Consider the following 27414-nt stretch of genomic DNA (forward strand, 5'->3'; position numbering starts at 1 on the left):
AAACTTTGGTTATGGGAATTCATCGAGCATTTTCTTTTTTCTTTTTCTTCTTTTTTTCACCTAAGTAGGACATTAGGCAGTATAATAGCAAGAGCTTGGTGGCGCAACCTACATCCCCTTTCCAAAGGGGACGCCCATAACGTCCATCCATCCGAAGCGGACACTGCAATAAATTTATAGACACCTGCAAATATGTGTGGCAAAGCAGCGACAAATCTAGGCCTGATGATGATGAATTTGTTGTTTTATGGCGTGAGGGCATAGTATGACCGAGCGCCAAGTTAGTGTTAATAAGTTGGCAATGTAGCGAATAAGTAAGAGAGGGACATGACGTGGCTGTGTAAAGGCCTTAAAGACAGTCGAAGGGCGTAAGTGTACACGAATAAAAAGTATGGCAATCACCAGGGAAGTGTGCTATGAAAGCAAGTGTGACATTAATGATGGATTATATCATAACCTAGAATACATAGTGCTGAAAAGTTGTGAGAAGCACTAGCTGCCTCAACAAAGCCCTTGAAACTCAAGGGCCTGGAGGCATGTGTTCTACAAAAATCTGTCACAGCAGCATCCTCTTGAAAGAGGGTATGCTACGAATTTATTGGGTTAATAATTTGTAGCACAACATCATTGAAGAAACTTAGAACTGCCTTTGTCGTAAAAGACGAATCTGCACCAAGAAACATAACCGGCTAGACAGAAACGCGACAACGTTATGCTAGCGGAAAGCGTTTCTTTCTCTCAGATTCGGCTTCCCGACACTCCAGCAGGACGTGGAGGACGACCAACCTCTCACCGCATCTACCACAGGTTGGAGGTTCATTTCCAATCAGTAGACAATTACGGGTACTAAGGTGTGCCTTATCCTCAGTCGGCAGAAAATTACCTCGGTTCGTCTCGTTTTCGTTAATTGTGGCGAGGTTCTGATGTTTGGCTTCATGACATGAAGTTTACCCTGTGTTTCAGTGTCCCACGTACATTGCTACTGGCCCTTCAGTTTGCTGCGAAGGAAGGGCTTTAACTTCATGAAAGGGACAGCTATGAAGGAATTACCTTCTTTTGTACTTACTGATGTAGCCATTTCGTCGGCAAGAATATTACCCTCTCTTTTTCTTTGTCCAGGAGCCCAGCATACTATCACATGTTGATGAGATTAATAAATAGTTTACAACAACGAGTAAAGTTCAATAAAAACAGAAGCCTTGTGCGTTTTTAATAACTGTGAAGCTTTTGGAACACTTAAAAAGTAGGTGAATATTATTGCATATTGTGGTTTGAATTCCCTGATGTGTTTTACCGTAGAGAGTACTGCATAGTTTTCTGCTGCAAAGATGCTTGTTTGAGGGTGCAGAACGCCGGACTCGGAGAAAGAGGGACCGACAGCTGCGTAAGATACACCAGCATTTTAATTTTAAGCAATCATGTAAAATTCTGGACAAGAATACTTTGACTGAAGTTCTAAAAATTGCCTGTAAATGCGTGTTGGTGGAGCGCGTTTCGTGAAATCGATAAACGAGGTATCACATTCCACCACCCGCCACTGCCACGGAGGTGGTATAGCTTCGCTGGTGGCATTGGGCGATGTTCGAGCAATGGTACCCCCATTTCATTGCTTGACTTTCTGACACGCGGTGAAAAGGGCTCTCTTGCTGTAGGTCGATGACGAAACTATGCGGCAGTTGTGGTGGTCTTTACGGTCATGTAACAGAGGTGTTCAGGGTTCTAATACACTTTCAGAAAATGAGTAAAGCTCGAGTATGACGCCTGCAACTTAGGACGCCATTCATTCGATTCCACGTAAAGACTTTGTACAGGACGTGTCCTGAAGGCGCCTGAGGCCAAGTGGATGCCTAAATGAGGAGTCGGATCCGGCATCTTTAACCCGGTTGGCGCAGCAGAGTGATACACCACGGCGCCGTAATCTAAACGTAATCGTAGGAGGCTCTTGGACAGGTTCAATAATAACTTTTATTATTGCTCCATGTTGCGTGTGACAGTATGTTGAAAATGTTCATTGTTATTAGCCATTAAACTTTGAGATACCTAATATGCGGAAGGAAGAATTATTTAGTGTCAAATATCGCACCTAAAACTTGTGCTCCGCATTTAGACGTAAGCACTGTCCACGGAGTTCGATAGTGGGCTTTGGCACGAGGCCTCTCTTTCTTCCAAAAAGGACACAGGAGTTATCCTGGGGATTTACCTTGAACCCATTTTCGTTAGCCAATTTGGACACTTTTTAGGCAAAGCTGTGTTTGTCGTTTGCAGAGTGCGAGGTTACACGACTTATATCAAATTTGCAAGTCATCGATATATATGTGGAATAAAACATATTCTGCGCAATTAATGAACGCAAGGAGTTCCTTTTTATAATAAAAAGGGTACAACTAATTACGCTACCCTGCGGCATCCCAGTTTCCTGGATAAAGGACCTGGACAAAGCATTACCAGTTCTAATACAGAATGTCCGGTTTCCTAAGTAGCTTCCAATAACGGTTAATAGGTTCCCTCGCATACCCATTCCTGACAGATCCCGCAGAATTCCGTAGCACCACGTGATGTCGTATGCTTTTTTCATGTCAAGAAAAATTGACATAAAGTACTGTTGATGCGCAAGTACGTCACAAATGATAACCTTACTTCTCGCTGTTGTCGACCGCCCTTCCCTGAAACCACATTGATGGGGGTCGAGCAACTTATTGGAATCGTGAAAGTGCGACCGAGGGCGATTATTCACCTTTTCAAACAGCTTACATAGACAGGTGGTCAGTGCTATTGTGTGGTAACTTGAAACCAAGGATGGGTCTTTGCACTGCTTCAAAAGTGGGACAATGATAGCTTCCTTTCATCTAGCTGGAAGGTATGCGGCAGCCAGAATTGCGTCAAAAAGTGCGAGCGGCATCATCTGCCTGTCAGTGTGCAGGCATTTGAGCATGTCGCACGTGATCCGTTCACCTCCCGGCGCGGAGCTTTTGCATGCAGCTTTCCGTTCGGCGATGTCGAAGAGATGGTTGTATGGCTCGTTTTGTCTGCCTCTGCAGTCAAGTGCCTTATGTTCTTTTTCATTATAATTAAGGAATGGTTCGGAATAATGCACACAACTAGACACACGTTCTAAGTATTCCCCAAGCGCATCAGCTAGGTTTTCCCTTTGTCACTTACCAGGGGTAACGGATTGCTTTGCTACCCCTTATAACTTCGTAACCCCTTCAGTACTTTTGCCTCCTGGGCATACGAATTAATGCCTGAAAGGAACATCTCCCAGCTTGCCCTTCTAGCTTGCCGTCGTGTCCGCCTTCCTTGTGATTTAACGTATTTAAATACGATCAGGTTTTCAGCATTTGGCGATTGAATGAATATGCCGGCCGTGATGCGTGTCCTCTCCTGTCGCGCGCGAGGCAAGGGGGTGAGGCGAGGGAGGAGGAGCGTTCTTCTCCGGCAGCTGCTAGGGTTCCGCGATGTCCTTCTCACCCGCCGCTCCATACAGAGTGGAGACAACCGCGTCGTCTACTACGACGTTGGCCACGCGAACCACGGGCACCGTAGCAGACGCCTTTAGGCTGTTTCACACGACGCGATTGGGGCGAAAAAAAATCGTTCTGCCGCGCACATCTCAGAGCGATTCTCGCTCACAGCTTTCACATGTGTTTGCGGCAGCGCAGTCATGCGCAGGGTTGCTGCCAGCATCGTTAAATAAAAACATGGAAACTAGTCATATGTTCAAATTTTCTTATTATTATTCGATAATAGAATACGTACACCATTTTTTTAACGTTTAAAAGCGTGGAGACTTTACGGCAGCTTGCAGATGGGGTAAATGAGACGCTGCACAACACCGCATGTATGTGCGTGCGGCTTGTGCGGCGTCGGTAAGGTGGTTCCGCTTAGTACACTCTAGTTTCGTTGTTGCTATGGAAGACAAAACTTTTTTCCTGGATGAGTACTCACTTTTGCAGAAGAACAAGAAGCTAGTGTTGAGTGTGCATGTATAAGCAGCTGGCACAACTTCTAGCGATGAAGAGGTTGACGACGCTGGTGATCGAGCGGGTACGTGCATTAAGTTGAAGCGGTGGCCTCGTCTCGACCTGGATAGCGTGCAGCTTCCGTTTTTAAACGAATTCTGTAATCGGAAGAAAAACAAAATGTTTATGAAGCTCCTAAGCCGCAGTCGCTGGTCGGTGCGCGCTATTAAAGCATAACTAAAACTGGCGCGCGACATTGCTCGCGCTTTGTTTCGTCAGACATGGGCCCTCCTACATCGCGTCGAGCGCTGCGACTCAGCGACGGCGCAACCAACATCTTGGAATCCACTCGCGGAAAGCACACAACGTCGCGGCGGTCGCTGAGCAACAGAGTTCGCTGTGTCGCAGACTGAAAATCGCAGCATGTGACATAGCCTCTTGGCGGACGCCGTATAATGACGCGTTGCCGGCGCTCGTGTGTCTTGAAAGGGATCTGCGACGTGCATGCGTAGCCGCGCGGGCCTAATCTTCAAAGGGATCGGCGATGTTTGCACAGCGCAAGTAGCGCCGGCAGCTACGTGTGCGCTGTGCTTTCGACGTTTTGTTCGCCTTGAAGCGAGAGATGCACGAAGGTCAATTCGCTTGCTGCTGCCCCGATTCCTCACTATGGACCGTTGACAGCGAATTTCCGCGCTCATCGAGCGGGGTATGTTCATGTTTACCAGTGCGCGCATGACACAGTGCCGGTTGATTTAGTTAAAACACGTCGGCGGGCTATAGTTGGTCTAAATCCATAATAGAATGTGTAAGCGCGACTGAACAAGGACGTAGAAAGAAGCAGACACACATAGACAGCAGCGTCTCTGTGTGTCTGTTTCTTTCGACGTCCTCATTGAGTCACGCTTATATATTCTGTTATTGTTAATTCAGTTAATAAGCAAATGTTTACAAGTTTATACGGCCGATAAAACTACTATCGTTACTTCGGTCAGCTGTCTACTAATTTGCTATCGCAATCGGTGCTTCGCCTTTCGGGCGCAATGGCATATTTTTTATATTGTTTCTGGTTGCAGAACTCCAAAAGATCACCGCTTCCCATCCTGTATGCTTTATGACTTGAACCAAAACGTTCGCTAAGAAACTTCGATACAAGGAATGGTGACATTATTTTTTTCATTTTTCCGGGTGAATAGTAAGGAAACGGGGAATGATTCTTTTTGGCGACCAAAAAACTCGAACACTTCATCGGTGCGTCCCCTCTTCAGAGGGCGATCACGTATTGTGGGGAAGGAGCCAGCCATAAGTTAGCGTATTTCTCGGCCGTAACGCCAGCCACCCGCCGTGCAGCCCTACAAGGGGATGTTGCAGGACCTGTGAAACAGGCGTTGCAGGTTCGAATAAGACATAACCCAGGTTGGCTACTAGCATAGGTTTAACACTTGCTGCATAGAAAATCGGATGCAGAAGAGAAGAGAAGACAGGAAATTTTAAAGGGAGAGAGGAAGACCAAGGTCGGAGAGGAGGACAGGAAAAGGCAACTACCAATTTCCCCCGGATGGGTCAATCCGGAGATGACGCGTCTACGTGAAGCCGAGGCCAAAGGAGTGTCTTGCCTCTGCCGAGAGGTCCAAAAGTCCAGACGCTCAGGATCGGCTTAACCACCAGGATCCACTTTTCCCCAGACACGGCTAAGCCGCGCACGGTTAGATGCGGGAGGGTCCAACCCTCGTGTGCTCGGGTACGTGGTGTCGCAACACACCAAACGCCTGCTGACACAGACGCCCCTGCGGGGAAATCTAGGCCTTAATTTTAGCACAGAGAAATTGGGAATAATAATCTTCAATGGTGAGATGAGTATTTACATGGTGCCAACTCAGCAGCAAGTCATACCCACAGTCAAGCAATATAAGTACATCGGCCTATAAACTAAGGAATGACTCGCTCAAGCACCAACCAAGCTAATCTCAAAATAAAAGAGGAACGGAATGCAGCAATAATGAGACGTAAATCACTTCGGAGACACAATAAATATAAGGTGGTGCGTGAAAACTGGAAAGGAGTAATGGGGCCAGCGCTAGTATTTGCAAATGCCATTCTGTGCCTAAAATTGGATACCGTGTCGGGGCTGAAATTTAAGCAAAGATCGTTAAGCCAGTAGGCGTTGGGAACCCACGGCAAAACCACAAATTAGGAAGTGCAGGGAGACATGGGTTCGGCCTCATTCGAAGTTAGAAAAGCATGGAGCAAAATTAGTTTTGAAGAAAAACGCAGGAACATGGATCAAAATAAACAGTCGGTTAAAGTCCACAAGTATATATATATATATCTTCAACTCAAAAGCGCGGGCCCAAAATGGGGGAAGAGGTCAAGAAAGTTGGCAATCAAGTACAAGGTAGGCTGCGCTGCCGTATACCGACGTCGAACTTCTATCTACACCGGTCTCGCCTGGTCCCCTAACCATTATGCTCATTCTGTGGCGAAGTGGAGACAATAGACCATTTCTGGTTGTATTGCAGGCGTTCTCTGTTATAAGAAAACAATTACTGGAAATCCCGCTTTGCAATACTGGCCTAAATTTATCAGTGCCTGCGATCCTGTCTTTTGAGCCTCCATTATTGGGTTCACTCACAGAAATGATCACTTAGCAGTCAAAAATTACCAAATTGAAACCAATCCATTACCATGTTAGACTGATCGTCCCCCCTCCCCATCTTAGCTTTATTTTGTCTATTTATTAACGCGACAGCGTTAGGGTCCTCGTGTCGCAAAAAAATCTGATGTCGGCGCCGCACGTCACTTAGTGAAAAATCACTCCGGACCGCAACCACCCAGGCCCTCCCTGTGAAGCAGAGACATTACTGAACTAACTGCATTCCTCAAAATAACATGCGTCAGAAAAATCGTCAAATACAGCGTAAGCATAACCGACAGACAAGATAGCGTCGGAATGTAACTTGAAGATGCCAGGAAACAATTCCGAGCACGGAAGAGATTGATACGCCGGATCCGTTACAAGCATATGTATCCGTACAAGGTATACATAGAGAGGTTTTGAGGAAGAGAAAGAAGATTAACGAGATGGATGCGAAAATGCTAGAACAAAAATTACGTATAGCATACCTGAGTAACACAAGTATGCTATACATACAGGTTTAGCAGGTCCCTTACACTAGCATGAAATAGTCCCGAAGCTTCTTCTCCTTCAACATCTTCGCTACCTTGGCGAGCGCATATTTTTCGCGTTGTATCTCCTGCAGCGTCGGTCTTTCCCCTCCACGCAGAAGCATCGAAGCAGGGCAAGCGCGCGGATCCCGTAGGGGCAGATGGGCGCAGGATCCGAGTTGTCCTTTCCACTGTTCCCTCCAATCATGTCCTGCTTCACGACATCGACAATAAAGTCCTCGTTCTCAAGCTCTCCCATGGTCGCGGCGGCACATTCATCCGTGCACACAAACTTACCGACCGTCGCCCCACCACCACCACCACCATAACGCACGTATTTAAAAATAAAAACAACTTTAGGTGTTTCAATTCAGCCTTCCTGATATGATAAAGGACGCCCGATACATCGCCAAGTTCGTTAATGGGCATGGACAAGATTCCCGTTTAATTAAGTATGTTTTGACAACCGCAATCTAAGATGAAGAAAACAACTTTCGAACGCGCGAGCGTGCCAGTGCGCGCCGGCGTGAGCAGAAGAAGAAACGAAGATTGCGGACGACGGCACGCCTTGCCTCGACGCTCACCAACCAGGTCGACCACGACAGCCAGAACGCCCCAGCCGAATATCTGCTGCCCCGAATCCCGCGGTAGTGCTGCTCATCGGCTTCGTTTGCTGCGGGAGCAGGATCCTGGTGGACCAACTCGCCCTGCTGGCCTACCCGTGGTGCGATCACCCGACCAAGTGCTACGACTACGCCGAGGAGCTGGCCGCCAGCGTGGACCCCAGCGTGGACCCGTGCGACAACCTGTACGAGCACGTGTGCGCGCACTGGTCTCGGCGGTACCCCGCGTTTCCAGGTCAGTTCCACCTCCTGCAGACCAGGGCGGCGGTCTTCGTGCTGCGGCAACTCGAGCGCGCCGCCCCTCAGCACCCGTCGCTGGCCGTCAGGAGGACCGTGTCCGGGTACCAGGCCTGCCGCGGGGCCTTCGACGATCAGCGAGAAGACGCCCAGGTGAGATAGCCCTGACAAGAAAGGAAGGAGGGGGAAAAGTGTCTGCTGAGATTTGTCGCTCACTGCCAACGCCACCGACACCGACGCCGACGACACCGGCTTTTCTGCGACACGAGCTCCTTAACGCTGTCGCGTTAAAACATGGCAGTTCTGCCCGAAGGGTACGTGAAGCGCATGACCGCGATGGCATGGTTTAGCGTCACGCCTGTACACCTCGAATGGTGTTCTAACTGTACGAGGGTGCGGCTGCACGCTGACGTGACATAAGCGGATGCGGCAACAACATATATCGCATTCTACGATCATAGAGTTTCTTACAATAATTACTAGAGAGAACTGTGGCGCTGCTGTCATTGCACCACCATGGGAATGATGGGAAGTACATGGATTTGTCTGATCTTCGTGCTTGTGGATTCAGACGTTCTTGTGACTTTGTATATCACGCTATAGAAATCTTATTGTCGTAAATTTCAGCGCCATCTATACTCTTCGAAGTGCAGAAGACGCCGCCAACACGCACAATTGCTATAAATTGCAACGATTGAGCGTGTCCAGGTGGCCAAATTTAAATGCCCCAAGCGTCTCGAGGCACTGGCATACCCGCGATAAATTCATAGGGGCATCCCACTCGCTTGTCGTTACGTGCATTCGTAGCTTGAGGGTTTCAATATCAGGCTTGTGCTCTAGAGTTCCGGTGTTCGAATCCTACCGTTGGACAATTTTAATGGTGTCATTTAATTGTTTATTACGCACTGTATTGTTCAGAATGACTCGTTTACAAAGCCATTTAAAAGCAAAAACACGAAATTTAGGCGAATCCATGTACTTCCCATAATTGCCATGCTGGTACAACCGCCCCCATTGCAGCTCTCGTAGTTTCCTCCAGTAATTATTGTATGAAACTCTATGCCTACGATGACATCGCACAGGCTTCACTGCGCTGCGCACAAAGATCGATGTTAGCAAAATTACACGACTTTCAGAATGTTGAGCACTTTTGCACTTCCTAAGTAGAAGAAGATTTAGGACAGAGCCATGCGCTGTGACGGAAGTGTGTTAAGATCAGATTTCTTGCACCTCAGTTTACCGAAATTTTCAGAAATATCTTAGTCAGGAACATTTACGTTGTTTCAGCAACTTTGGCGGTTGAATAGTGTCGTGTCTGCCTGGCATATAGGGGAAGTACGCATACACATACATTCCTCCGATTGTTTTTGAAGAATATCGTGCGTGCGTCAGCGGCCTTGAAGCGGCAAGGGGCGGCGGGTTCATGACAGGCGATTTATGGTTCAAATGTCAATTGCTGCGCTGTTCACTGCAGGAATGCCCCTCGCCGCTACGAGGCCGCTCAGAGGCCGCGAGATATTACGAAAACATTGCAGGGGCGCGCATAAACACATATGGAACATCGTGGCGACGTCGACAACTGTAATTCGCCTGTATTGTCGATATAACTGCTATCGCAAAGAACACATTCGCACAAGCGTGCAATGACTCACTCCCGCATAAGATACCGTGAAGCTGCACACGTATTTACGGCAGTCCTCGAGCCTTTCGGAAGCATCTATGGGTTCTGGTATGTTGTGCCCGAAATAGTTTGCCCTGCATGCGCTTCACCATATCCGATGCAATTAATTCGCTATGCGCAAGTATCTTCAAACTCTTCAGTATACAGAGTGTCAACTATCATGCACTAACACATGCGAACGCCGCGTAACTGGAAAGAACCAAGGTGATGTTGTTTGCCGTTGCGTGGAGATACTCAGATTATTCTTTTTTTTTTCATTTCGCCTAATTAGATCATTTTAATCAATTTCCTGAATATTATAATTAGATGAAAAGTATCGACGGGAAAATTGTGGAGTAACATCAAAAACTCCCCGATACAGCGTTCTTTTGCTCGATGCGTGCTACATAAAGGTGATTTTCCGAGCGTGAAAGAAGTCCGCGAATACACGCAACCCTGTAATATAGTTTACACCCTTAAGAGTGAAAAAGGGTGTAAATGTGCCGATAACTCAAACCCCTAGGGTGTGATTTATATAACGGAAACCCTAAGGGTGCGAGTTATAAACAAATTTACGCCTTTCTTTCACTTTTAGGGGCGTAAATTATTTTACAGTGAAAGTGCATCCAGATGCGCGGCAGTGTTGTATGCATTACGCCTCTGAGAAATTTGACGTCCATCCGAGCTTGTTTTGCTCTTTGCGCCGTCGGCCGTGTTTGGTACCATGTTTCGGTCGCGCCGACGCCGTAGGATTTTCGCGTAATGGGGCACGTAATGCTTTCGCATTAAAACACGGTACACTCCTGGTCCTTTGTTTTCAATATTCGCGTCACGTCTTGTCGCGCTGTTTCGTGAACAAATTTAAACGCAACATGCCTTTACTTATATTGTCCCTAGAACGCATGTTTGATTTCAACTACACAGTTGTCGGGTGGTCAAGCCAGCAAAGATATTTACCGCATCTTCAGGACTATTGCTAGCAGGGACCAATTATACAGCTGAAAATAAGCTTTACCGCAGAAGCTATTTTGGTCAAGGTCTACCGCAGACTGTCATTGCACATATATGCAAGCGAAATTACGCCATTGCGTCACAGGGCAGCATTTCGCTCGCTTCAGGCCGACAGCGTAGCCGTTTCTAATCCGCTTGCCGTCTTCACGGAAAGTTAATTATGTTGCCGACTTATACTACACTTTAACTCTCCTCGGCAGCAAAGTTCAACCATTCTGGCTACTGTTGTCGTGAGATTGGTTATGGAATTTCAGGGATTTTAAAGCCGAGCCGATGATCACACACACACACGCAGCTTACCACGTCACTGCCAAGGAACGGTAGCGGCATCTGTCACTACTAAACACGGAGAAACTCGCCGCACGTGGACAGATGGCGCCACCAATCTGTTGCAGAGAAATCGTCAACTTTTGAATCTTGCCGCCGGCAGACGACGTGCACTTTGATTGTCATTGCTTCACGCAGCGTTCGCTAGCGTATATGATTATCTCGCTCGTGCGCCAACGCTTGTAAGCACCAAATCAGTTTTATAAATAGCTCATGACTCCTTAACGCATTCCACGTCTATTAGTTTCTCCTGGTCAAATGTCACTGTATGATTCATTGATGTGTGTGACAACCACGCATGCCGCCGTCAAGAGTGATGGCTGAATCGACTGCAAAGGTTACAGCGGAGCTCGCGACTTCTGCGGTGGCCGTATTGAAAAATTAAGTAGGACTTTTTTTTCTTAATATTGTCAGCAATTAGTGTAATACCCAAGTCACATGAGCATGCCAAAGGTCCTTTGAAGTTAAGGAGCATTGAGCTTTCAAAGGCACATTATGGGATATGTGTCGGTGCTACACGGTCTCCAGGTAGTCTCCGTTGAAGCTTTTAACAGAAACCGCAACGTATCCTTAGCGCTGCCATCGCCTCGAAAGTAATAAAAAGAGTATGGCCCAAATGCGTCTTATAATACGCTTGTCACATCTTTTTCATCAATATTTATTTTTCCTAATACATAGAAACATCAAAACAAAATGCACGCGTAGTAAAGGCATTACTTTGCCAAATACAGATGTACTTATTGTAATGATGGCGACTATCTGTACCACGTCGTACACCGCATCTTGGCGTCGATTATTCGTTGTTGCCCTTGCTTCAGCTGCTTTGTTTGATTCCTTGTGGCTAAGCAGCGGTAGGCGCGCGTCAACGCGGTAAAATGAAGAACTGCAAAACGAAAGTGATGAGGGAAGGAGACGCGCACAAGAAAGCCGAGGAGACTCGGATGCCTGGCAGCCGCTAACCAAAGAACCAAATCGCACATGGCACCCGCCTTGTGTCGATGTTGCTGCTGACGACAGGCCGTGCCGGCACTGCTGTACCGGCGCTTTCATGGTGGAGATTGCGGGTGTCATGAAAGTGTTGAGTGCTCTAGTAATAGTATTCAGTACTTATAAGCTTGTTCTGAAGAAGTAAAAATTGAGCATTCATATTTTGAGAGATTATTTTTTCTGCTGTCGGACGCCCTCTGGGCTCGAGAGTATTCCCTTGAGGTTTCAAAGGACGAACGCGCACTCCTTTGACTCAAAGCTCCCAGTAGGGCTCCCTTGCTGTGCCTGTGTGACAGTGCGCATTCTCCCTTGAAGTAAAGAATCTTTGGTTCAAAGGAATTTGAAAGTAACCGTGTGACTGGGCTATAAGTCAGTTAGACTATGCCGGTTTCGGCAGTTAGCCGTCTCTTTCGCTATATGATTTGCTACGGTAAAGGTTGTAGGCGAGGTCGGGCCTTACTTTCTTTTTCTGCGCTTGATTTTCACAATATATATAAAGACTATATAGTCCACCCCGCGCGAAATTTCAAACATGTGCAGTCCATACACCATTAGCGAAAGAATGCGGTTTCAAACTCCCTATACTTCTTTTGTTTCTCCTTCTCTGCCGCGCTGACTCAGTGGGTACGGTGCCGCACTACCGACCAAGAGGTCGCGGGTATGATTAACAGCCGCCGTTGCTACATTTCGATGGGGGCGGATTGCAAAAACCGTTCTTGTAGCCTGCTTTTGGTGCATGCCCAAGAAGCGCCAGGTTGATTATAAATTATTCCGTGGCACTCTACTGCGGTGTCCCTCATGTTTCACGGTAGGTCTTCTGTACATAAAACAGCGCAATTTTCCTTTTTACACACAGGTCCTCTTCGACGTGTTCGATCAGTTCAACGTCACGTGGCCGGCCTGGACGCTTCCGGAGAACTTCGACGTGATGGAGTACCTGCTGGGCCTGTCGCTGGACTACGGCCTGGAGACGCCGCTTCTGCTCAGCTTGAGGCCGTACTTGCCGACGGACAGGCGCTACGGCTTTTCTCTGGACTTCGTCTTGGGCCGAGACGGGACCGCGTACGAACCGGCGCAGGTAGCCGCCTGCATGCCGTCGGTGGCGCCGTCCGTTGGGCGCGATTCTGCGTTGCAGTTCGGCGACGATCATTCACGCCGTGCACGCGGACCTGGTGGTCCTCCTGGATGCCGTCTCCCGGGATCGGAGCCACGTCCTCGCCACCATCGAAAACCTGGCCAACGACATCGCACAGCAAGTGGCGCCCGACGCCCTGCTGAACGCCATCAACAAGCACCTGCCGAAGAACACGACGGTTCGAAAGGACGAGAGAGTGCTTGTCTACAACAAAACGGGCTTCGCGCTGAGCGAGATGCTGAGAACCGCCAAGCGATCGCGCTACGCGCATCTCGTGCTGTTCAGCGGCTGGAACATCGTCGCGAGAAACAATGCCGGGATGTCGTCGTCGCTGTTGACCTGCATGTCCGGGAAGGCGCCTGAGGACGCTCGTGTCTTGGCTGCGGGGACGTGCCTCCGTTTCGTGAACGAGCTGCGATGATGCGATTGATTTCTATTGCACGTGCGAAAGCCACGCTCGTCAATAGAGACATATTTATTTTAAGTCATGCCTGGCCTTGGAAAGCGTTCGTAAAGCATCTTCCCTGAAGTCTACTGTGTGTCATATGTGTCTTAAATGCTGCCTACTTCAGTACACAAAATTAACGAGCTGGTTTACACAAGGCACCGCAACGTATGAGTTTAGCATACTGCATTAACAAATTGACCTTCATATGCTGAAGGCAGAGCTTCAGTCGTAAACTTCTCTGTTTACGTTCTTCTTTATTTCATATGCGCTCGAGAAAATCGATGCCACACATCCATCCTATCTAGAACTTTTTATTGCAACACACAGGACAACTGAAACATCAGTCTGAAATGCTACACAGACATAGAAACAGCAGAAAACATTTACGATTGGCAATTGAACTTTTGCAATGCATAACGATTCAGTATGCAAGTTATAAGTTTGCAGATAAGGCCCTGCGTTCATTCATTTTCAAATATAGGAACTTTGAAAGTGGTGTTGACGCTTTTGGTTTGCGATTCGCTCGCTTAGTATTCTTAGTCATGTGGTGTACCCAGAACCTTATATATACCATTCTGCAATATTCTTGCAAAATGGCTCACGCTCTCGCATTCAAGCCCAGTTTTTACAGCAGAACTTCTTGCTGGCCTAGTTGGTGCAAATTATTGAACAGGAAGCTTACGAAACATGAAGACGAGCACGCAAGTGGTCAGAACGAGCACTGGACTTACAACTATACGTTTACAAGCCCAGTGCTCGCCCTTTCCACGTGTTCTCCTGTGTACGCATTTGTCTCGGTGGTTTCCCCTATAAAACAGTCTCTGCGCCGAAACGTACACGGTAGAAACCCAACAGAGTATGTCGTCGTCGAAGCACACCGCACACGCATACGAGCACAACCCGAGACCGCTGCAAGCCAGCGATCTCGGGTTGACCTTTTGACCCGTTCTCTATCATCATTTCACTTTCGATAACAATGAGTTTAAGCTGACTGGGATGTCGCTTCAGAGAGATGCATTCTTCCAACAAAGTCCTGAATCCCATGCTCGATATATTGTCCAGGCTAGCAGAATATTGGGGAAAACGACAACCTTCAAGCCACTATCCACAAAAAAGTAGCTCTCGTGTTGCTGCCCATGGCAATGCTTCACTGTAAAAAAAACGTAATAAAAAATGCTTGAGTTTAGCCAGTTGAGTTAGCGTACGCTGCCGTCTTCCTCTATAGCACAACAAAGTAGTGTTGCATTGCAAGTGCTGCCGCAACAAACTTGTCCGTTTAGGTTGGCGTACGTGAAAACACATACAATAGGGGGAAAATTTGGCTAGTTGGTGAGCCTTTACATTTTCGCTTCAGCGCTTTGAAGGCAAGGGGACTGAGGAAGATTCGTACACAGGCGCCAGCTTGCAACAAAACTTTATTCGTGCCAAAGAGATTTATATCCCTTTAAGGCGCCTTGTACACAATTGTGTACATTGTATTTCTGGTGTTTTTTTCACGTTTAGGGCGCGCAATTTTCTATTAGGTTGTCTTTAGCGCATTCCCAAACTTTAAACTGACAACCATGTGCATTTCCGGTGCCATCTGTCACATTTCGGTGAAGATGTTCACATCAAAACAGGAAATGGTGGACGCTGGAGCAGCAAAGAGCGGTGAGTCAAGTTCTTATTTTTTTAGAGCCGCTTTTTTTTTATTGTGGCAAGCGAAAAAAATTAGACGCGCTTGTGCATCATATGAAGTACCGAGGAGTGATAATTTCATACATTCTGAGGAGATGACCGAACGCTAACGCTTGCACGCGCATGTGTACGCGATTGTGTACAAAGCGCCGTGGTCGCTGCAGAAATGAAGAACGCTGAGAATTGCTTTGATTTTCTTTCCAGGTTTTTTGGCCATTCGTCGTTCTTCCTTCCACAGTGCAAACAAGCATAAGAAAACCCCAAAAACAGCTGAAAGGCTTTTGGAGCTCATTGCTGATAAATGTTTCAGACATCGGGGAAAGTGACGAAGAAGAAGCCACGTGTGAAGCGACCGACGCCTGCGTTGCAGCTGCGTTCACCAACCTCACAGAAGAGGAAGATGCTGCTGCAGGGGAAACGCAAGCTGAAGAAGTGGACACTGAGAGTGCTTTTTCCTTTTGTGAACCTGGGTACCTGCAATTCTTTGCTGGACTACCACCGCGTCAATCAAACGCTGCCTAGAGCTAAACTCCTATATTTGATGAATTTTCGCTTGCAAGCTGCCGAAGCATTAATTAAGTCGGTACTACTTGAGAAAAAGCGTGGAAGGCCTTCTCTTGCAGAGATCCAAGCACCACAACCAAAGATAGGGCAAAAAAGCAAGAATATCGCTTCCTTGCGCAGACGCGCACTACGACTCCTTTGACCATTGGCCCGAATCCTGCGACCAGAAGGTACGAATTAGGTGTAAGCTCGAGAAGTGCACACGAGGCGCCCGGATATTCTGCATGAAATGCGCCGTGCCACTGTGCCTGATGTAAGAGAGAAATTGCTTCCTCGCATTCCACAAGTGAATTTTGTGACCACCGAGGCGCTGTGTACACAATTGTGTACGATGTTGCAAATAATAAAGTTTCCTGATAACTTTCAAGAATTCGATGGTTTTGTGTTTCTTAGGCCCCAAAAAGAATGTTTATATATAAAAAGATTTTTTTTCTATGCATAATTGCAAGTGGCGCCTGAAAGGGATATCTTTTAAACAGGTCATTTATCAAACTGACGTTATGGAACTGTGAATGTAGGGCCCTCGTGCGCGACATACGCCACCAATACTCTTTTCTCACAAGTAACTTGCAGCCCTGTCGAAGGAGGTGCACACACACAATACATCGTGCAGCGGTTTATAGTGCTTGGCGTAACTACCTCACTGTTGGCTAGATTAGAGGTTCATTTTGGATTGGTAGATGATACGTCACAGCGATACGTGGCACGTTCGGCCATTTGAGCATGCTCTTCGTATAACGACTCCAAGTAAATGCTCGCCCCCTTGCGGTCGCGCCGAGAACCAGCCGATCTAGGTTCAGCCTGGTTCGGCCTCAGGTTCTCACATCACAGCGTGTGCTGCAACGTTGCCTCATAGTTCTCAAATCGTCACAATGCTGCCACGCAGAAGCCTGAAAAAAAAGAAAGACGGAAGTTGAAAAACTTTTTGTACCATTGTAGCGTTTCATCGCGGTGGAAAGAAACCAATATATAATCAAGTCGTTTCCCGAAAGAAGTAGACGATGCGCTTAGGAAACCGGCTTGGTCAAGAAACTTCCGTATCGTATCGGAAAAGGCGACTGCTACCATACCGGTTTCTTCGCAACACTTCGCTCGGAACGACTTCTTTCTTCCCAGCGCGTAGACCAGTGCTATTTATTTAGTTTACATATCTTGCTGGCGTTTCAAATCGCGGAGTGCACTTCGTTTAGTTATGCAGGCGCACTTTAATTTTAGTGATGTACGCTTAAGGCCCATTCGGTTTTGTTCGTTTATAGTTTTCTGGTCCAGCATTAGTGCTACTAATGCTTTAAACAGCAGAATTATTCTCGCTAACGTACCTTTCTCTGCAGGCCCAGTAACTACCTCGCAAGGTCTGAACTCCATCGTGACATGTTATGCCGCTAGACGTCCCATCGTTCTCATAGCGTGCTTCAGTTTAGCGTTGCAAGCAGACGACGCCGTTCTAGATCCTTCAACGCGGTTAGTTTGGAGCGTTCGACCTGCGCACAGCAACGCTAGGCTGCTTTCCGACACTGTGCACACAGCTAAATTTCGTTTCAACTAGCTCAACTCGTTTCCAAGTCATGCATTTCCACTAATACAAGTTATTTTTTTCCCAACAGAAAACTATCACTAAACTTTGTGGAGACCTTTGGGAAGAAACTCCAGCTTCGTCCGATTGGTTGTTATTCACTTCTCACGTTTCCCCATGGCTCGAGAGTGCCTACGGGATGCAGGTGCCTGCAGTGCTCCCAAGTGTGTGCCTTACCACAAACACTATGCGTATGCGAGCCCGAGTAAGCGCCCCTCATCGGACGCAAACCACCTTATGACACGGATCACTCAAATATAAAAAAATGGCTGTGGCTTAGCTAAGGTTAAGCCCAGGATGCGAAGCATACTAGCCTTTATTTTAGTTGTTGAACCACCGTTTAGCCTGGTGAACTGCTGTTGCTTGGCTATATTTGGTTCGGCTAAACGAAGAAACAACTCATGCAGGCGAGCGCACGAGCTGAGACCCGGCTATGTAGCTACGCGGCCGCAAGCGAGCGCGCGAGTTGAGCCTCCGCTTTTGCAGCTATTATGACGTCATATGGTAGCTACGCGGCCGCGCGCGGCGCAGCAAGGAAGAGCGTGGTTGTGCGGCTAGTATGCTTCGCATAAAAGAAATGTGCACCCGGGTTCACAAACGAAGCTTTCATTTGTTTGCCTTTTAATCTAAGATCACACTGACCAGGTAACTTCGTAGCCTTTAGTAGGGGTGTGCAAATATTCGAAACTTTCGAAAAACGAATCGAATAGTGCCGGTTCGGTTGTCGAATCGAATAGTGCGTATTCGTAAATGCGAATAATTTCCGAATCTTTCAGAACGTCAACTGTGCCAAAAAAAAATATTGGAGCAAAAGTACGGTAAATTTTCTCCCACGTGAGCATAGCATAGACAAAAACATATTAACTTTTGTATAAAGCAGGCTACGCGACTAAGGTAGTCGTACTTTTCAGGCTGCGCAGCGATAATTCGCAGTTTTTGAAGAGCTGTGTGCGTGCGAAGAAATTACTGGTTTACTCCTAATGGACCATTTGTGCTTTTAATAAAGGACTCCTCATGGCATCCCATGTAACGACAGAAACTTGCTAACCTTATGAATACTCGGATGTGGACATGGTTTCATATTTATCGTGATAACGGTTATTCATTATTCAAAACCTATTCGAAAGGTATTCGACATTCGCTTCGATTCGTTTCTGGCACTATATTCGGCTCGGTCGCAAAAATGAATTCGCACACGCCCTAGATTTTAGCCTGGTTCTATCAGTGCAGCATATCTATATATCGTCTGAAAGCACGACAGACATTACTGCCTATAGACAAGAACGGCACCGAGAGCGGCGCTGCTGCGCCGGCGTTGAGAGCGCCGCATGCGGAGCGAAATTCTATTAGCGGGTGGTACCCCTCTCCCATCTCTCGTTCGCGCCGCCTTGATTGCCTCCTGCAGTGCGCGTGTTTGGGCACGTTTCGCGCCGCGCGCGGTGTGTGCGCGTCACGGAGGAAGGAAACTAAGGAGAGGCCCTACCCCCTCCGCGCGCTAGGAGAAAAGTGTGGCGGAAATGACGTAGTAGGGTCTCATTTTTTTGCTGCTTTTTTATTTTTTTGTTGTATGGCCCCGCCTTTTGGGCCACAATGGCGGCGTTGATCTGATTTTTTGAGCGCTCACACGTGTTGCTCTGGTAGGTTTCGTGCCGTGGCAAAGGCGCTGTGTGGGCGGGTTTGCGTTAGTAACCGTGTCTTGTTGCGTTGTGTTACCTGCACCGTGCTCTGCCGGATGTTGCGCGAGCGCGCGCGCTCCGCGCGCGAAACCACGCGCAACGCGGCGTGGTTTCGCGAAAGATATAAACAAGAGAGGAGGGTGGCACAAAAGGCGGAGCATCGCCATGAGCAACGCCAACTTCCGGCTTCACTTTTGCTTCACAAAGAGTGACGTCAGGGCCTCTCCTTAGTTTCCTTCCTCCGTGGTGCGCGTGGACATTTCCTTCGAAGGGCGGTGTACAGTCTCTCTCACATTTAGGGGAAAACTCGAAGCGCATTGCATCGCGATGCGGCGAGCGCTTGAGTCAGGCGGCGGCAGCAGCTCGCGCAGATGCTCGAGGGGCGGGATCTTGAACGGCGTCGTTTGCTACGGCGGCGCACGCTGGCCGCATTGTCGAGAAACGTTCTACTGTCAGGTGCAGGGTGCTGATCACATGGTTACTGCGTGAAATGAGCCGGTATTCTTTGCTAAGCTTTGCGCGACGCCCACTGATACGCCTCGAATGTAAGTTCATCGCTGCATGGCAGTCATAGACGACGTACTGATTCCATACATTCTTGACGGCCCGTTTCTGGAAGGCGACTATATATTCTAACGCGATAGGACGCCGATCCACACTGCTCGTGCTGTGCAAGAACTGCTAGAAGAGCGCGCAGTCACTCTCTTGGAGCGGCCGCCTCAATCCCCGGGCGCCAACATCATTTAAAATGTCTGGGGCTCGTTGAAAGTATCTCTGGCGCAACATCCCCTCTATCAGTCGCCCGAGGATAGGCTTCGATCCACCATCCTCAGTGACTGAGACGTGCAGCGAATGAACACATCCCTGATCAAGTCATTCTACACTTCACTGCCTTCCAGGATGAGCGCTGTCATCGCTGCCGCTGGGGACATGACGAGATACTAACTGAAGTTTCGAGCGTAACGTGTCCAATTCCCCACCGGCGGGCAGGGTCTGTCTGGTGTAGCGAATGATTATCGAGAAAAATCACTTCCAGCTCATTGTCTGAACCTAAAACGTTCATTTAATCGTGTCCGTTTGTTTCACCGTGTTCGACTCCCATTGTTGAGTGCTTTGTTTTCCTTTCGAGTCAAACAAAGACTGAGCACGTTGCGCGCACATCTTGGTGCGTTTTGTCGCTGCTCATTACGGTAGCACACACAGTGAAGAAATATACGTGCACACGCTCAGTACTCCGGCCTTTCGAAAGAACAAATGAACCATGTTGTCAAAAGAAGTTTGTGGAACTCCATTATCGCCAATGAAGGATCAGAGTGTGGCGACGCACAACGTTTAGTAAAGAATATCAGCTCAGTTCCCGCAGTACCGATGAAATCGGTGAACTGCCCCTGACAGTACCACGCTTCCCGAAAATGCGGCCAGAGCGCGCCGCCGTAGCAGACGACGCAGATCACGACACTGCCCCTCAAGCGTGTGCGCCTGCTCGAGCTGCTGCCGCCGCACGACTCCATTGCTTGCCGCATCGCGACGCAATACGTTCCGAGTTTTCCCCTTAGTGTGAAACAAACTGCACACGCTATATTTGCCTTTAAGAAGATCGGTACGCTTGACGATTATTTTTATGGCTGAGCAGGTAATTGGAAACGACATCGTATGTGCCACCGGAAAAATCGTCAGCACATACGATGCGGCACATACATACGGCACCTACGAGCTAAAGTCATTTTTGCAGTTTCTCACATTATGTTTGCTACAAATCCGTGTTGTCTCTGATGGCGACAACGGACTTCTATCGACACTGTGCGGAAATAAACAAGATATATCGCTGCATAGCACAAGTACGACATGCGCACACAACTTTAACTAGTACGTCCCCTACAATATGGAATAGAGGCAGCAATGTAGACAGCTTGGTCATTTTTTAACAGTACTCAAGAGACGGAAGTTGAAAGTATTATTAATCATTCCTGCTTCAGCAATGCCGGCGCGACCAAGACGCGGGTGTGTATCGTCCAGTAACCCGATCGATCGGTGCGGTGGTGAAGCGGGAATGAACTCCGGTCATGTTCAATGCATCAAGCACATATTCAATTTCTCGGCACGCGTGAACCTCGGCCACTGCTAGCGCATACAACAGACGTGGTTTCCATTCTTAGACAGCGCACACACAAACGAAACACGAGAAAGAAGACAGGACAAGCGCTCGTTGAACTTAAAGTTTTTATATGAATAAAAGGATTATGTACCGAGTAATTGTTAATTTCACGTGGGTTACATATAGAAACCGTCATACACTCACGAGTGATCAATAAACGAGCTCGCTTCGTTTGCCAGATGTTTACTTCGCTCGGCGCACCGCAGTAATCCATGTCTGTCGTCTGCTTCTTTCGTACCATTTTCTTGTGAATCGGCAGAATTTCACTGGTGGCATCAACCTTTTCATGTTTACATTGCTGTCGTGACAGTTAACAGCACAATAATAATTTCCGGTCATCCGAAGTGGCACCGTCGCAAACAAGAGACGTTTCGCGCGCAGCGCGAACTGAACGCGGGCGCGACCGTGAAGGGAAGCGGCGACGGAAACCTACACCCGTTGGAGATGAAATCGCGCCGCCAGGGGAGAAACGAGCGCTGGCGTCTAGGATGAAACTTGGCGTGCGGTCGTCTATATAAAAGCGCGATAGCGTTAAGGAGTCCATGTCGCAGAAAATCCGGCGTCGGTGTCCCGCGTGGGCGTGCGGCATCGGACGTTGCCTCGGCGAAAAGAATTTCGAACCAAATTTTGAACCACGCATACCCAACCATTTCTTCACCCCCAAACTTGCTCATACCTTGTCTTTCATTCTTTACAAAGTTAATCCTCGGACTTCTGACAACCACCGCCCACAAACAAATGTAACGTAGGGGGGGACACCGACAGCGCTTGTTCTTTATGTTAGCTCTTCTCGCACTGAAGTAATAAAAGTGCGAAACAATAACAAGAGATTCACCCACACAAGTGCCGCATTTCTACCGAAAGCTCGCCTTTGTGCATAGCGTTCGCAGCCAGCGTTTACCGGTAAACGTTACGGTGACGTAAGTTACAGTTGCCGGGAAGCATCAAAAGCAGTAAGGGGTCTTTGAACGCTATCGCGTTCCACTCTTAAAGGCGAAGCTCAAGCGCCCTCCAAATTTTTCTGAGGTGCTATATGTGATATGCCACAAGACGAGTTGCAGTGCGGAGCTGCCTGTGCAGGTCGCCAAATAACCTATATAACTGTGCCGGTGGAGCAGAGCTGCGAACAAGTGACTGCACCTTTCGAACCGGAGGCCATGGCGTCCGCATTTCGATGGGGGCGAAATGCCAAAACACCCGTGTACTTAGATTTAGGTGCACGTTTAAGAACCCCAGGTGGTCGAAACTTCTGGAGTCCTCCACTACGGCGTGCCTCATAATCAGAAAGTGGTTTTTGCATGTAAAACCCCATAATCTAATTTTTTTAGCGGTTCGCAACGCACAAACAGTTTTTTCTTTCCGGTTCGCATGAAAGGCTCTTTGCCTTTAAAAAAAATCTGATGCGGCTCGCTGGGCAGGCCGAACGCTTGGCACGCACGGCTAACTACTGCCACGGGTTCGTCGCTGAGATCCTTGGGACCGATCTAAATAACGTGATGGACAGCAGGGACCCTTTGGGATTTGACGAAATACCTCAATTCGACGCGACAAACAAAAATGCGAGCGCCCCACCAAACGAAAGAGCCACCGTGAGCATGGATGTCGTGGCCGTCGTTGTTTATTTGGACAGTGTTGCCAACGAAAGCAGCGAATTCAGGAGTTGCCAATACCGCGAATTACTGTGACCGTTACTACCAGAAACCGTAATACCCCACCCTAACCATGAACGTAAACGTGCTTACGTGGCTACATGACAGCGCCCATAAAGCCCTGACCACCCGCTTCGAACCGAATTGGCACACGTTACTGGCTCTCCGCCCGGAAAGCAAGAGATAAATGGTAAATTCCGTCATCGCTCATCTCACGCTGAGCACAAGCAGTGGGTATGTTTTGTCGGTGTCATTGAAATCGGCTATTTGTTTTGACGCTGCTAGGGCGACAAAGGTGGCGCTCAGCCGTAAAAGTGGTTTTATTTCCGGTTAGCAGAGGACGCCACAGCGTTAAACAGTGGTGATGCGTTGCAGACGCGGAACGCTACAAAGGCATAATTGTTAACTACATCATCCCCACATTCACCCTAGTGCAGCTTACGGTTACAACGCCAAAACATTTATTGTGTCAAACCATCAACAATTACACATGTATCGGCCTGAGCAGACATGAGCAGACGACGCGGTGCGGATGAACACATCTTGCGCGTTATTCAGCCAAGGAGCCCTGCAGCTTCGACAGTGCTGCAAAGAAATACTGCGGTGGAGTTATACACAGCTCGATGTAATCATGTCGCTAATTTGCAGATGGCCGGCTACGCCCTTGCCCGCTTTTACGTCGACAGCGCGGAACTTTCACAAGCTGTGCTTGACGTCGCGGACACGTGGAACGCCGTGAGCGACGCCACGCGGCGCAACTTCCCCACCCTGTCGTGGATGGACAAGTCCACCGCCGCGGGCGCCATCGACCACGTGGATAGCCTCCTTTCCATCGTCGCCATTCCGGCGCACCTGAACACTAGCCAGGCGCTGGACGCCTTCTACGATTACCTGGGGGCGGACCAGTCGCAGCCCTTCTTCCGCTGGTTCATGAGGTCCAGGAATCGGCGGTCGGACAAGTACAAGAGCTTCATTCGCGAGGACCCAAAGGTGGCCGTGCACCGCGAAGACCTGCCGTTGAGCTCGGTGGAGGTGAACGCTTTTTACCTGCATCTCTACCACATCATGGACGTCCTTCCCGCCACCATTGCCCCGCCGTTTGTGGCTTCAGGCGTGGCCCCGGCGGTGATCTACGGATCCATCGGCAAGGTCTTGGGTCACGAGCTGTCCCACGCCTTCGACCCGCAATTCAGCACTCAGACCAGGACCGGCGACTTTGCCACATGGTGGTCGCTGCCGTCCTTTAAGCGATTCATCGAAAGGCTGTGGTGCGTCATTTCTCAGGTGGACAACTGCATCGAAAGCTACGTCCACGGCTTCAACGCGCTGTCGGAGGTGTTCGCGGACACTGCCGGCACCGAGAAGGCCCGCCTGGCGTACGCTTCGCTGCCGACTCAGCCGGGTATGCTCGGCTACTCGCAGGAGCAGCTGTTTTTCGTCGCGGGCTGCTTCGAGTTCTGTGCCAAGAATCCCTACTGGTGGGATGTGTCGGACATTTACCCGGCATCCGCCCTGCGTTGCAATTTACCCGTTGCCAACGAGAAGAAATTCGCGGCGGCGTTCAAGTGTCCCACCGGAGCAGCGCTGAACCCGCAGACGCGCTGCATCTTCTACGGAGCGTACACGGTGGAACCTCATTCAGCAGCTCCGTACTGCATGGTTGCCAACATTTTTCTTTTCCGTTGCCAATTTTCAGAAGTACTCCCCGTGCCTGCTAGGGAGAAACCAACGTGATTAGACTTTGTTCTGATCACACTAGGGACTCGACAATGCTGATTAATTCGGTAATTACTTCCCTTTGATTTCCGACAGAACCACTCGCGCTATTAGACATGTGTTCACTTTGCTCGGTAGTCATCGCGTTCTTGTTTGCTTGCACTTCTTTTTCTTACTTTCCTGCAAGTTTTTACTTCTCTGCTCTGTACGGCTACTGCTATTTAACTTATCTGAACTCGCATATTCTCATTGGAAGCAAGTGTCGCGTGCGAGCTTTTGGCACAACGTTAAGAACTTTTTTGTTCTAGTAACTAAACTGTCTCACTACTGGTTTCAGTGATTTGAAAGCACTGAAATCTAAACTGATGTTGTTCAAACGAATATTTGTCACTCTGGTATTTAAAAGCACGAAGCAACTGCTCCCGCGGAGCGCAGAAAATTTAGAAAAGGCACGTGGCCCAGAAAGATAATGCCGGTGACATTTTACATGGACAGTATTTCAACTCCCAAACTTGAAAACTATTCACCATGCTGCTTGCAGTGAGATTAATATTTTCTAAAATACATGGAGGGGGCGGGGGTGGATCGCAAGAAACGAGGCTTTATACTGACAGATGTCCGGGCGATTTCTAGCCGAAATAGAAGAGTACACAAGAGAGAATGGACACACAGAGCGCCATGCTTGTACAAAGTGTCGCGTTCTTAGCTCACCTTAAAAATGGCTTCCCTTGCCTTTTGTTATTTACAAAGTGTGGTAACAGTGCAAATAGAATCTTGTTACGCCCGTTTGCCATCACTGACGGTGCATGGAGGGGCGCGTTCATGTACGTGTTTTATGTGGCCCATCTCTTGCTTTCGAGTTAGAAATGTTCGCATTTATCAAAACAACCTTCCGTATTAACGTTACGCAGCTGTTTCTTCTGCTCTCACTGTCTTCTGGATTGTCATCATATTTGTTCACTTCCTCCTTCCCCGGTTACTTATGGCCCATGCATGGACGAGCGGTGAAGTGTACTTAAAGGCCATTTTTTTTTTTGTCGACGCCACGGTCTCGCCCAGAATTCGTCAAAAAAACGAGCGGCAGTAAAAACAATTACGTATGGTGCCGAAAACATCCGGCCTCGTATACATGTGGATGTTTTTTGGGTCGTCCACGAGGGTGGACATGAAGGACAGAGAAGCTGACAGAAGCGCTAGGACAAGTGTGTTCTAACCAGCTACGCATCGTTTGGCATAAGGCACGAAAGCCAGGCGTGAGCATCACGTCACGCAACCAGCCTTGCCAAGCCAGCTCTCCGTGAAATCGGTCTCTTCGCTTTTTCCCTCGCTGCATCGCTCCGACATGTGACCCCCGCGATTCGTCGCATGGGCCGGGAACGTTTGCTTCCAGTAATCTTTAATCGAGAGGCTGCCTTGCTCGCCTACCCTGCCGTAACTCTGCCTGTGGAGTGGGAGAGTTACGCCTGCTCTGACGTGGGGATCACGTGTAGGGCTGATACGTTTGGCTTCAATAGGGCCCCGCAATGCTCTAGGAGATGAGAGTGAAGCCAAAGCCCAATTTACCATTTCCTTTATCCTTTATATTTCCTTAAAATAAAGCTTGAACAGTAACCAGCCCATGCGAAAGGCAACGCTGATAGTGTCCTCGCGAGCGCAATCTCCTAAACTGCGCACGTGACCGTAACCTTTCGAACGGGCCATTGTACTTAAAGCTTTGGTCCAGCTGCTTAAAGTTTACCATTCACGCAAGGACCGGTAACATTATCTTCAGAGTCAGCGTGTTATCGACTACGTTATACTATCATTAGACCTATGGTGTAGCCAGTAAGGGCAATAGTTTGAAAATTCTGGCCCCATCAGGTGTCTGAACCCAACCCCTCCAAATTTAGAAGCGAGAACAGAATTCTCGGGTTTTACGTGCCAAAACCACGACTTGATTCTGAGGCGCACCGCAGCGGGGGACTGCGGATTAATGCCGACCACGTGGGGCTCTTAAGCTGCATCCGAAAGATGGCACACGGGCGTTGCTGCATACCGCCGATGCAGCATCTCGTTGCTGCATCGCAATGCGGCCGCCGTGGCCAGGATTTGATCCTGCGATCTCGTGCTCGGCAGCGCAACCCCACAGCAACTAAGCAACCACGGCCGATGTCTAAGTTCTATCGACAAAGATGCTAAATGGGCGCTTTATTGCGATAGCAATTATAAGGACAATCCAGGCTCCTTTCTTCCGTCGGACTCAGGTTCCGTATACAAAGTCCACGGGCGACAAAATCGTTGCCGCGCGCCGCAGCTATATGTACGAGTGAAAGCGTGCGAGGGTGGGCCAGAAAACGCGGCTCAATCCGCTCAATCTCGCGTGCGCGAGCAAGGCAGTTAGAAGTCAGAAGTCACAAGTTAGAAGGCGGGCCGGAAGCGCGCCCTCTCGCGTCGCGGGTGGGGACGAAGGTACAGTGGCGAGGGGGCGTTCTTCTACAGCGGCTACTAGAGTTACTGTATATGCTACCAAAGCTACCTTGGGTAGCATATACAGTAACTCTAGCGGCTGCTAGCAGGTTACGGCGAGGCTGCGCGCGCGCCGTATCTTGCAAACTGAGAAGTGGCCAAATCGCGCGGCCATCTTGAAAGCGGTCTGCGATGTTTGCAAAGTGCACGTAGCGCCGGTAGCTCCATATGCGCAGTGTTTCGACTTTTCGTTGAAGCGACAGATGCACCAAAGTCAATTCGCTCGCAGCTGCTGCCGCGATTCCACACCCCTGTACTTTGACAGCTAGATGTGTTCATGTTTACCTGTGCGCGCGTGACACCGTGCTGGTTAATTCACGTTGACGGGTTATTCTGTATGAGCCCATGAA

The 27414-nt window shown here is 48.7% G+C and overlaps 2 protein-coding genes across 2 annotated transcripts; both read left to right on the forward strand.

The window, feature by feature from the left end:
• Positions 1–6311: 6311 nt before the first annotated feature.
• On the forward strand, positions 6312–13635 carry LOC135907363 (endothelin-converting enzyme 2-like). The gene is made up of 3 exons (XM_065439050.1): positions 6312–6351; positions 7656–8134; positions 12823–13635. Exons 1-3 carry the CDS (start codon positions 6312–6314, stop codon positions 13462–13464), a joined length of 1161 nt encoding a protein of 386 aa, XP_065295122.1. The 3' UTR covers positions 13465–13635.
• Positions 13636–23491: 9856 nt separating this feature from the next.
• On the forward strand, positions 23492–24965 carry LOC135907365 (neprilysin-1-like). The gene has a single exon (XM_065439051.1). The coding sequence runs from the start codon at positions 23492–23494 to the stop codon at positions 24575–24577; it is 1086 nt and encodes a 361-aa protein (XP_065295123.1). The 3' UTR covers positions 24578–24965.
• Positions 24966–27414: the final 2449 nt, after the last annotated feature.

The sequence above is a fragment of the Dermacentor albipictus genome, chromosome 10 (genome assembly GCF_038994185.2).
Source record: "Dermacentor albipictus isolate Rhodes 1998 colony chromosome 10, USDA_Dalb.pri_finalv2, whole genome shotgun sequence".
Classification (NCBI taxonomy): Eukaryota; Metazoa; Arthropoda; class Arachnida; order Ixodida; family Ixodidae; genus Dermacentor; species Dermacentor albipictus.